We start from the raw sequence: 12,327 nt of genomic DNA, 5'->3' as shown, positions 1-12,327 counted from the left end.
GGAGTCAGACAGATCCACAGCAGCAGGCTGTCCACACAAATGATCCAGAGAAAACATATGATTAATAACTTAATGATACATGATGCCTAGATATTTACAGATGGAGACAAATTAAATTGTAAACAGATGTAAGAGAAAAAGAGATAAAGCCCTTACTATACGCTTTATCAAAAATGAAAGTATTCAATGACTTTGATACATGAGCCTGTGAATAAGGACACATTGATCATATCTAGTATTGAGTTGATAACTAATAAATCATTCTACAAAGATGTGTTTAGAATTATCTACAGAGATCCAACATAAACCATCATGGGCAACTAAGGGAAAGTTTTCCTTAAGCAGCTTAGTTAGAATTGGGTAAAGTTTAGTTGAGATTGGGTCTGAGTTGTATGATGTGATTGATTGATTGGATGGGTTAAAAAGAAAAACATTTTTTTTTTCTTTAGAATATTTTTTCTTTTATGACTCAAAAAATAATCCCTATACTAAATGATGTGCTTGTTACCAAATGAGTCTTCCCAGTTCTTTAAATTTCAGCATGAAAAGGCTGGATGTAGCAATGCTGCTGAATATGTTTATCTCAGCAATCACTTTGATTTATTCAACTTTATTGTAATCAATTATAATACAAAGTCTCAAATGTAGACCCAAGATGCTTTAAATAGAGTAAACCATTAACCTACAGTCAGTTGCTATAGACCAGCATAGACAGGATGGGGGAATCAACATCTCTTTGTGAGTTTTAAACCAGTGTGCACCAGTTGTAGCAAAGACTAAGAGAAAGCTCTGCACTGCTTTCAGCAGCTCTGTATATTGTCCTGTCTCCCTTGGGGCAGCATAATGGCATAATATACTGTATGTCAGGCGTATGTAACTGTGGAGGAATATTAATGGATGTCCACTTAGGATGGGGCAAAAGTTGAATCAGATCAAAGCTGTTTGTCCTCACTGCACATGTTCAGCTTGACCCATCAACAGAGGGTTTGTGTTAGCTGTCAATGTGTGTGTATTTAAAGATAACAGCAGAGGAAACAGAACAATGGCACTTAACATGTACAGTGGCTTTAGCCTTGTGTTTGTTTTACACACCTACGTCTGTGTGTCTGCCATGAAGCATGCTTGTGTTTCACTCTTTCTGTGCAGAAACCATACCATACCATACACATACATCAACATACTCGTACATCGACATACACATACAGATACATTCCATAATGGCTGTGCTGTAGGGAGTCTTCTAAACCCTTTTCTGTCTTGGTCCTGTAACAGTCTGAACATATGGTCTGAACCCTCAGATCATCAGCTGGGTCAGAACAGGAACCTCAGAGACCCTGGGCTACATTTACAGTACAGCTCAAGCTAACAGTCACCTGACATCTGACCCTTAATCAGCAGACAGACTGGTTGCTCTAACCTTCATCAAATCAATGGATTATAATAATTCTCTAGCTTCCCTGAGCCTGATGGAAATGTAGCAGTTTGACCATTAAATAACTGTTTTCATAAACACAACTTGACCTCAACGTTATACAAATGGCCAGAGCTCACAACACTCAGATATAAGTGTCATACTGAACTGTGCTGATCAAATCAAACTTACTGTTATATAATATATGTTAATACGTTAATGATATATATGTATTTATTTGTCATTTATAGCCGCCATTTTCCCAAACAGAACAATGTGTAATATAATTGTTCTGTATTCTTTTTTTTGTAATATTTCATTAAACAAAAACATATCTTTTCGTAAACTATTGAACTGTAGAGGTGCTGCTGCTGCTGCTGCTGCTGCTGCATGTCTCAACCATAGGTGTCAACTCAAGGAGGGCCAGACTAGCTGATAACAGGCTTAACAATCTTTGGCCATAGCGTTTCATTAACTTTGTAAATTAAGCATGGTCGCATCAACGGAAATCCACCAAGCATTTTTTGAGCAGTAAAGAAATGTTTTTTTTCATCTAGAGGTTTAGAAAGTCATTGTAAATTAATTCAACTGTTTCAGGACAGCTATGATCATAGTTGACAAACGTGTTTTTTAAGGTTGTTGTAAAAGTGTTACAAAGTGACAGAACATTTGTCAGTTACACATTGAGGTTTAAGGATGTTAATCTCAGTACCTATAACTTGGTACTTCTCCGATCTTCCCACATATCATATCACTGATATCATATAACATTAGTTCCAAGTTGAGATAATTTGACCCTGTCTCAGAATGCACTATGTTACCGTTGTCAATTGTTAAGCCATATGTAATCTAAAGCAATAGTTCTTGTCCTGATAATCAGCGGGATTCTTGAGTCAGAAATGCAAAATGATTTAAACACTAATCACTACTGTAATACGTGATCACAAATCTTTGTAACACTGCAGGAAGAGCAGAAGTGCCACCCGTCTGTTTTACTGTCAAAATCACATCTACAGTCACAAACATGACAGGGGGAGAGAGAGGTGGAGCAGAGCTAACACCGTTCAATATTTGCCCAAATATGTCCATCCTGTTCCGGCCATCTAGGGCTGCCCATTATTCTGAAAAGTGTAATTATCCATGAACACTTACACGCACGCACTCACACGCGCACACACCCACAACAACAACAACCTGATCGATAGCACTACGTGTTCATTCAGTGCAGAGCTGATGTTATCAGGACAGTCAATAATCTGGTGGATGGGAATGTGGTCAGCTCCACTGATCACACTCTGTTGTTGTTGTTGTTGTTGTTGTTTTTAAAGTGAAAAGCAGATCTGTGTTCATGCCATGTAGCTTTTTATAGACACCATGAATGTCTTTCCAAATGGTAAACAATGATGGTGACAATATGTCATATCTGCAGCAGGATTTCAAGGAAAGTTCTTCAGTGTTATTACAAGAAAATGCATTTTTATTTAATTGTTATCAGTGTGCAGATTTGTGCATGTCGTGTGTAAAACAGGTGATATCAGCTGACAAAATTTCCCGATTGACACTGCTAGCAAAAATATTTCTTTTTACTTTTTATGATCTGACAGTTTCTCCTGATTTAACAGATCTGTTCGTAATATACCAGTGCTAGATCCATGCAGGGTACTTAAGCCTCAGCAGGTTCTCCAACAGTTAAGTGGCTAAGTTCATACTTAGAAATATATAATTAAACAAAGAAAAAATGAACATCACATTCTGTAGTTATTCTTGAGTTAGCTCATTGTAGGTTTTCTGTCACTCTGAATCACCTTTCATACAGATAGTTGAGATACGGTAGAGTACTGTATGCGGGCACTTGCTAGCATATATCTAAAAGTAGAGGATAAATAGTTTCAATGTAATTTTCTCCCACTCCAAATGGGCGTTGTTTAAATGTAAACTTGACACAGTACTGAAGACGCAAAGCTTTATCATAGAGAACAGGCCATTTATGACTTCCATCGATTAACAGTGCCCTGGGACTTCTAAACATTTGACACTCTTTTTTAACTTGTTATTCAAACATACTTATTTGGGCTTTTTATAGTTGGATAAACATAAATGAAGGGTAAAAAAGGCACAACTTAAACTGAGGACAATTGGTTGCATCTGATCTGAGTAAAGGGTTTTACTGCAAAGCATTTATAATTAATAAATGTCCTCTCTTTCTGATTCAAATATACGCACAATGTTGTGTTGGTTTATCGCAAACAACCTCACTATAATTTAATTTAATTTGCAGTTCTAACATGACAATTTATGGTAATGTTTAGAGGTGATTATTTTCCAGTGCACTGTACATATGTATCCAGGCATCCACCAAAGCTAGTGTATTCTCTCTTCTGTCCAATGCTGTTGGACAGGACTACCCCAATCCAACCCACATGCTGAAATGAAAAGGTTCTGAATCATTTCTGATAGGATTGTGTTCATTCATTGGATCAGAAATGATGGGAAACACTGTAATAAACTACAGACCATGATGATTTAAGAGCTACTGGTGAATGATGTGGGTTTTTCTTGGTGCGTCACAGTTGGTGCACCATCCAGGCCTGCTGTAGTCTTAGTGTGCGAGCTGCTGTATGAGGACATTGCACATGTAGACTGTGATAGATGATCATGTGGCCAGTAGTGGCTTCCTCGGGCTCTGTACTTGAATAGATTCACTGTAGGCCAGCATGGAGTTGTTTAACAGCTTAACAGATGGATCACTGTTCCTGCCCTAGTCTTTAATTAAGGATCAGAATTTACTGCTACTGAGCTCATACTAAGTCTAACGGCTACAAAGAAATGAGAGGTCCTTTGCTTTCCAATGCTGCAGCTACATGTATGTTTTCTTTCTTAAATGCTGAGGTGCTTTTACTGAAAGAACCAGCCCAGGCTTCTTTAAGGTTTATCTTAAATCAAGATTCCTTGAGACAAAAGCCAAACCAACGAGCCAAATTAACATTTTCTTTCACCATTTATTAATTCACCAAATACAGTGAAAATGGCATCATAATATACAATGACTCATTCTTAGAATGTCATGACATTTTTGTTGCTTTTTTGCTTCATAAAACGATGTTTCATTATTGAAAATATTAAGGTTTCATGCACAACAAACCATATCCAGTTTCTTTAAAATAATGGTACAAAATAAACAAAATAAAAAAAATAAAAACAGAAAAAAAACTATAATGTCCAAAATCGGTCAAATAACAACGTGTTATTTGAGGATACTCGTAAACAGTGCAATATACTCTAAAACTGCGATTTTCTAACAAATTCATCAACGAAGCTCAAGTCACAGTATACGATTTCTTAATAATAGTTTAACATTGATGTGTGCAAAAACCCCAGACACATTCAGTAAGTCTTTAAAAAACTCAACCTCTGATATAGAACGAGACCAGTCCACCTAAATCTCAGATTCCCATCCATGAAGCCCAGTCTCATTCTGAATATCCGCTCTGAAGTAGAAATATTTTTGTTGATGAACTGTAAGACGATAGACTAGCATATCATTTAAATAACAAATATTTAGATATAAAAATACAAATATGACTTTTGTTAAAAAGAAGCGTGCCAGGGTAAGAGTAGTGGCACCTACCTTGGCACCGGAGTGAAAGTTCATGCAAATAGATGGAGAAAAAACTCATCGAGGACAAAACACGAATAATAGCTAAATCAATAAAACCAAATTATCTTTTTTTCCCCATCAATTTCATGACTACTATTTTAAACATTGAGTATAATCTCCACATCTCTGCTGGCCTCTGTAGATATCTGAGCATTTTGAGAAATGCAAACCAAAAAAAGAGAGAGAGGAAATTAAAGCTATGTGCCGTGTAAATCAGCTACATGGAGGTGCCATCCTACACCTTTGACCACTTATGGGTAATTGCAGAAGAAGATTGTAGCCCGTGTTGGTTCAGTTTTAAACTGTGGCCTAATGCTCTTTAAAGGGCCAGGAACAAAAAGGGCTCTACTAAAGAAAATATTAACATTGCACCATCCCCGGATATATGTTTTTACATACAATAGATCTCCTCTATTTAGCAGACTGGAGAGTTTGGTTGGTCTGTTTTTCAAAAGCGTTAGCAGTAACAGGAATGCATTGGACCAGTGCTGAAAGGACAGCTCCCTTGAATGCACCGTCGCCGACTGAATCAACAAAGCAGAGCCTAGAGGGGGAGGGGGGGAGAGGAGGGGGGCGTCTGAGAGCTTACTCTACCTACTGTACAACTTATTGAAATAGGACTGGGATTTTTAGCTTCAGCCTCCAGTTGCAGTATTTTGTTGCTTACAGCGCGTTTGGAAAAAAGAGATGGTGGTGAAGTAATGACAAGTTCATCCATCTTTAAAGTCAGCAGAGGCTGAGACACAGAGCAGGGTCCGCCATCTCAACATCGTGCTGCGCAGCACTAGTTTAAAATCGGGATTCGTTTGGAGAATTGCCAGCAATCCCATGATAATTCTTTGTCTTTTCCAGAGTCTTTCTCTCTCTTTCTTCGCCATCTTCTTTCCTCATTTTTCTTCCTTTTAGCCTTCTCCATTTCCCCTCATTTGCCCTCTTCTTCCCGTCTACCTTCGAGTCAAGCCAACCTCGCTTCGTGCCGTCGTTTTCTCCCGCAATCCTCGAACATGCACAGCCGGCAAGTGCTTCAAATCGGTGATCAAAATTAAAAAGTCTGCAAGGCATCGTTCATGTTTAAACACCGGGTGAAGACTTGTCTGTCATCCCCTTCAGGACCTCGTCTATTCGGTCGTCCTCGATCACCACTGTTGGGGAGAAAGTGGGGGGAAAGGAGAATGTTTACTGACACCAGGACAGCTTAGATTTTTACAACATCCTATGAAATAAATCAATGCATTGTGTCTCATCATAGGTCATGATTTCTGTCCACAATGGCTTCAGACTAATGGCCTATAGTAGAGGGGAATATGGCGCACTGGAAAAAGAAATGTAGTGCGGTATCAGGTGAATAAATAAATAAATTACAGCACTGTTGCAAATCCCTGATATCGAGTACACGCACTTTGTGCAAAAAAACCCCCAACTCATTCCCGATAATGGCCACGAGTCAGGCTTTTATCCTCACAGTTAAACCCTATTATTTGATGGGGTGTGTCCGTGCATGAATAGATAATGTGTCACTCGTGCATAAATGTAAACAGTCTGGGTGTCGTCGACCACAGACTGGCGTGCATAGTGATGCATTCAGTGTTTGGTGCATTTTCACACACTTCTATAGCATATTAGAGATGTGTACCTGAATTTAAAGAAATTCTGTTTTCAATATCACAGTAAACTCTCTCTAAAAAAAAAGAGTACACTGTAGACTCAACATATTCATATGTTGTCATTTTCTGTCACATTAATAATTCTGATCGTGTAACAAAGTTAGGGACAGCATTCTTAAGTGTGGATCCTCTATTTAACCATTCTTTACCTCGCTTGGCTCTGCCGATCTGTCCAAGCTTCGGGGGTCTTTTCGCCTGCGACGCGCCGAAAAAGGCGCTTGTGTCCTGCAGTCCGCAGCTAAAGGACATCTGGCTGACCTCGCTGTCCGCTCCGTAGCCGCTCATCTTCCCCTCGTTGTATGGCAGCACCTCGGACATTGTGGCACGGCAGAGTAGGGTCACCAGCGAAGGTTAAAAGGTTAAAGGATTCCTTAAACCGCTTTAAGCTTAATGCAGCCGTAGATCCGTGTTAGAGGTGCAGGCTGCAGCGGTTGTCTCCTGCTTGGATCCGTTTTTGTGCGTAAAACTCGATGCGGATCAGGGGGCGCAGGAAGTCTGAAGTCCCAGTGTTGTTGTTGTGGTCTCTGGTTTGTGTTGCAGCGGCAGGTAGAGACAGCTCGCGTGTGTATGTGTGTGTGAATCAGAGAGCTGTGTTCGCCTGTGTAGCTGGCTGATGTCTGCTGAGGAAAGTGGGAGATCCCGGGATCATAAAGGAAACCCAGGCAGGATGGTGAAGTCATCCATCCGGGTTTGAAGCGCGCGCGCGCGCGTGCGTTTGTGTGTGTGTGTGTGTGTGTGTGTGTGTGTGTGTGTGTGTGTGTGTGTGTGTGTGTGTGTGTGTGTGTGTGTGTGTGTGTGTGTGTGTGTGTGTGTGTGTGTGGTGGGGGACTCAGAGAGGTTGAGGAGCAAGAGTGACACCAAGAGGAGAGAGATGAAATAACAGCAGTGAAGCAGCAACGCTGGGAGGTTTTGAAGTTTGGCGACTCTTCTATAGGAAATCTGTGGGAAATGCATCGTTAGCCTATAGAGAAGTTTAATGTGCACCCAGGTGAAATGTGACCCAAAATTTCTTCTTTTTTCCAATCTGTTGCTTGTGACTCCTTTAAAGTCAATTCATATCTATATTGTAGGAGTGTCCCTTTTAAAGTATCTGAAACAAAAATAAGAAACAGAGTGCATTAACAAGAGAAGTAACCCCTTCAAAATCTTCAAAATCTTCTATATTAAGGATCTACTTATCATAAGCATCTGACGAGAATTACGAAAATGAAAAAAAACCAGTACATTTGACATGATTACAATTTAGACTTTTTTAAGATATGTAGGCCTACACAGCATTTAAAATATTCATCCATAAATACAGAAGCATGTATCACAAGTTCTCTTTGTGATTCAGCTGTAAAATTATGAATTGCTTATTCCAGCACCATGGACAGAGCCATTATTATTAATGAACTGGCTTGATTTGAAATTACGTCATTCCTCCCTGCTCTCTTTTTGAAGACACTGTTTCATGGTCTTGGCCGCACAGCATATGGTGTCTCACTCACAAGCAAAGACAGAAATCTATTATTGGACCGAACCTGTCCTAACAACCTCGGGCCAGCTGACCCCCCCTCTATAAACATGTAACAACCTTTCCATTGAAGCAGCGTTCCTCTCTTATAGCAGCCAGCCTGCATAGCTGAGTGTAAAAATGACCATCTGACTGGAGATCAGTGCGGCTGGAAAGGTTCTGAGGGTTTCTTTCCTGCAGGGATGAGACATTTGGGAGGCTGTAGAGTCAAAACAAAGCAAGCTTTTTATTTCAGCTGGCTGCCTTCGCACAGAAATAAGTATACCTCTTGTGAAAAATATGACTTTGTCCAGAAAGCAATACTTAAAACAAGGAAAAATGCAGCCGACATTTTCATTCAACCCAGAAAGTCTATTTCATGCATGGCAGAGGATAATGCTGTAGTTGACTGGTTACAGCTCACTCTCGTATACTCCTCTATCTTTATTTCGATCTATCTGTTTGAATTCATGTCCTATTAATGCATCCTCCTAAATTTACGTCTTTTCTTTTGTTGTTCATCTTGCATACTTCCATTATCATTATTAGTTGTTATAAGATGAGACATATTTTTACTATGATTATTGGGCACATAACAATTGTTCTCACTCTTTCTTCTCTCTATCACACTTTCTAGGCCCCGCCAGTCTTGTATCCAGAATGTTGTTCTACCGATGAGTCTGGTTCTGCTCAAAGTGTCTAGTTAGAGGGTTTTTTCTTGACACTGTTGCAAGGTGCTTACTCGTGGTGGATTTAGTTGGGTCACTTTAAATTATATAGCAAATAGCCTTGACTGGGGTGCCGGCAGCCCAGTGGTTAGTGTGTATGTACGGAGGCTGGCGACCCAGGTTTGAAACTGTGGCTCCTTTCCCGCATGTCATTCCCCACTCTCGCTCTCCCCCTGATTTCTGACTCTATCCTGTCTCTACAATAAAGGCACAAAGAAGCCCAAAAAATAAATCGAAAAAAGACAAGTCAAGTCAACTTTATTTATATAGCACATTTATAACAGCCGAGGCAGAGTGCTGTACAGTAAATCAGGCAAAATACATTACATCCAAAACATCATAAAAACACGTAAAAGCAAAAATTAAAAATGAATTAAAACACAAAACAATAGTAAAAGTTCTAGTAGACACTGCTGCTGGGATAAAACACTCAACTAGAGGTAAAAGACCAAAAAATCAACAACAAAAAAATCAAATATAGCATGGACTAGGCCTGCTCCTTATATAAAGTGTCATGAGTTATTTTTTGTTGTAAGCTGGTTGTTTAATCATACAAACTGACAATTGATAAAAAAATCAATTAGACTGCATCAGAGATCATAAACATTTCACTTTCTCTGAATGGAAGTCCCAAGGCATGACTCACAAACCACCGCTTACTCAATAAACTGCCGCCTCCAGCTGTCACAGAGCGGGGCCATTCATTCATGCCGTGAATTTCACATGATGTCATGAGTCAAATCCAACCCGCTGCTCCACATGTTACCAGGTGCTTCTTTATGCACACCGTCAAGGAAAAAAAGTATGTATGTTTTGCACAAACTGGACACCTCATACAATATGTGCAAAGACTCCTTATTTGTTCTTTCTCTGTTTTGTTCAGTTGATCTCTCCAAGTCCAGATACTGTGAGTTCTCCTCTCACCTCTTCCTCCATCTCCTCCACTTTAGCAGGCAGCACTTCTTAATGATCAGGCTCACTCAATCATTCGCTCACTTCTGACAAGGGCACACACCCTAAGGAAATAAGTGTGTGTGTGCATGTGTGTGCTCTCGAAGCACTGCCACCAATTACAAGTGAATCACCCTGCTGAGTCACTCACTCCCTCCCCATCTCTGGCTTCAAGCGAATGAAGCACTGCTGAGCTGACACACACAAAACACACACACACACACACACACACACACACACACACACACACACACACACACACACACACACACACCATGTTACCCGTTGAAGAAAAACTCCAATAAAAAGCCGACACCAATAACCCTGATCAATTACATGAGTACTAGCTGGGATTAGTGTGTGTGTGTGTGTGTGTGGCTTTTTTTCAGAAAAACAAAAAATGCTTGTTAGAGGACAAAGAGAAAGATTAGATACACACTCCATCTGTCGTCTTAAAACAAATGAAAATGCCGTGCTTATCTGCTCTCCTCATCATGAAGATTAATGCTGTTTGTTTTTTTGCACAAACATCTTTCGATAGATGGTGGGGACATTGAAAGATATCATGCCCTTGGATCGGTGAACACACAGCTGTAGTCTGCAGCATGAGGGTGCTACACAGAGGTAGCTGTACGCTCACCCTTTTTTTTTTTTTTGCATCTTATGCACAGGAGCATCCAAAAAGGGGATGAAAGGTGAATGTTTCATGTTGTCTAGTACAATGTTGGTGTAGAAAATGTATCACCAAGTTCTACTCTATTTGTTGAATTTTTCCATTACTAATATTAATGATAAGTTAATGCATTGGGAATATTTTATAACACAAGGATGACAGGGCCCATTATGCACAATTAGTACTCTTTCTTTTGTGATAAAAAACGTCACATTTAAATCAAAAAATCATGCACATTACTCTTGCTCGGCATCACTGATGTGTTCAGTGGAACACACTTGATAAAGTTTCAGAGGGACCAAAACGCTGTGATTTTAAACAATAAATTGGTAAAGCCGAGGAATAGTAGGCTGGTGGGATTTCTTCTTTTCAATGTGACAGTATTATGTCCTACTTCATGAGATGGTTGGATGTGCGAACCCCTCCTTTAAAACACATTTTCGAGAGTTCTAATCGGCATCAAACCATCCTAAAATGATCATGACCAAACAAAACCATCGTCGTTGTCATCATCATTATCCTCAAGTGCGTAGGTATTTCTGAAAGAGCTGGGAGTTTAGCTTTTTCTTAAAGGTGCAGAGGGACTCTGCAGATGAAATGGAGTTTTGAAGTTTGTTCCACCACCGGAGGCGACAGAGGAGAAGAGTCTAGTTAGAGACTTAGGACCCTGTTGTGAAGTTTGGATCAGTTTCTAACCTTTATAGTCCTTAAATTCAAACACCTACTTGCACACCTTGTCTAGGAATCAAAGATTTTTGATTGTTTGTTTGTTTCTTAAAACCTGCAGGAATTGATATTTTGGACTGATTGTTTGTCAGATTACTTTGTGTTATGCGGATGGTGTTTCTAGTTTTGAGGATAGATACCACTAGAAATATCTGTGCAAATTGGGGATGAGGATCCATGTCTGACCCGTGTGTTTTCCTTTAATATCATCCCTGTTTCCATCTCTTCGGGGAGGGAGCGCTTGGTTTGTTGACGAGTGGAGAGGCACTGCAGTCACACTAATGTTACAAAGTAGGTCACTTATCCCATGTTTCACTGCGCGCTCACAGCAGATGGGTGACAGCGGTAATTGGCATGAGGGACGATATCATGCTGTATTGGCTCACTCTCCTGAGAGACTGCATCTCTACCTTTCCTCCTGCTGCCTCCTGAGTGTCTGCCAGTGCCAACGTTAAAAAAGACATCCACCTCACTGCTCCCTGTCACGAGCACAAGAACAGAAGGTCACAGTGAGTCATATACTCAAAAATGTATTGAACTTTTTCTGCAGATCTTGAGCTTTGCCACTTTAGTCTCAGTCACTTGAAATAAGGAATACATCATTTTACTGAAGAATATAAAGTATTTAGCAATGCTAGCTATAACGTGCTGATGGATGTTTAGCAGGTAGACTGATCTAAAACTGCTGACTTGCATAACAAGGCAGTACAGCTGAAGTTGATTCGAAGGTAAACCTGCATTGAGGGTTCTTTGTCATAAACCAAAATTCAATAAATAAAAACTGTAATGATAATGGTGCTTGTCAGGAGGCCACCAAATTCATCCTTTGGGTTTAATTAATTTCCGTACCACATTTACTCATCAGGGGAGGGGAGGGTATTTTTTTCTACCAGAATCCCACTGGGACATCACAAGTTGAGCAAATTTGAAACGGAGCACTTTTCTCTGTGTTGTAAGACTTATGCAGACCACAAAAAAAAGGACTGGATGGGTTTATTTCACATTTTGTGGGTCAGTAGAC

General features: G+C 39.9%; 1 protein-coding gene across 1 annotated transcript; it reads right to left on the bottom strand.

The window, feature by feature from the left end:
- Window positions 1-4,390: 4,390 nt before the first annotated feature.
- Window positions 4,391-7,371, bottom strand: camk2n1a (calcium/calmodulin-dependent protein kinase II inhibitor 1a). Its single transcript, XM_061044553.1, has 2 exons — window positions 6,883-7,371; window positions 4,391-6,211 (listed from the first exon to the last, which is right to left on the bottom strand). Exons 1-2 carry the CDS (start codon window positions 7,049-7,051, stop codon window positions 6,141-6,143), a joined length of 240 nt encoding a protein of 79 aa, XP_060900536.1. The 5' UTR covers window positions 7,052-7,371; the 3' UTR covers window positions 4,391-6,140.
- Between the last annotated feature and the right edge of the window lie 4,956 nt (window positions 7,372-12,327).

This window comes from Labrus mixtus, chromosome 8 (genome assembly GCF_963584025.1).
Source record: "Labrus mixtus chromosome 8, fLabMix1.1, whole genome shotgun sequence".
Classification (NCBI taxonomy): domain Eukaryota; kingdom Metazoa; phylum Chordata; class Actinopteri; order Labriformes; family Labridae; genus Labrus; species Labrus mixtus.
Note: the sequence above shows the minus strand (reverse complement) of the source record. Positions and strands in the feature narration are given on the sequence as shown.

What these genes read in the sequence shown, in the direction of transcription:
- camk2n1a (XM_061044553.1), bottom strand. Translation starts at nt 7,051, where the DNA reads ATGTCCGAGGTGCTGCCATACAACGAGGGGAAGATGAGCGGCTACGGA. An exon ending in GATCGGCAGAGCCAAGCGAG is followed by an intron (nt 6,212 to 6,882) that starts GTAAAGAATGGT and finishes TCTCCCCAACAG; the next exon opens with TGGTGATCGAGGACGACCGA.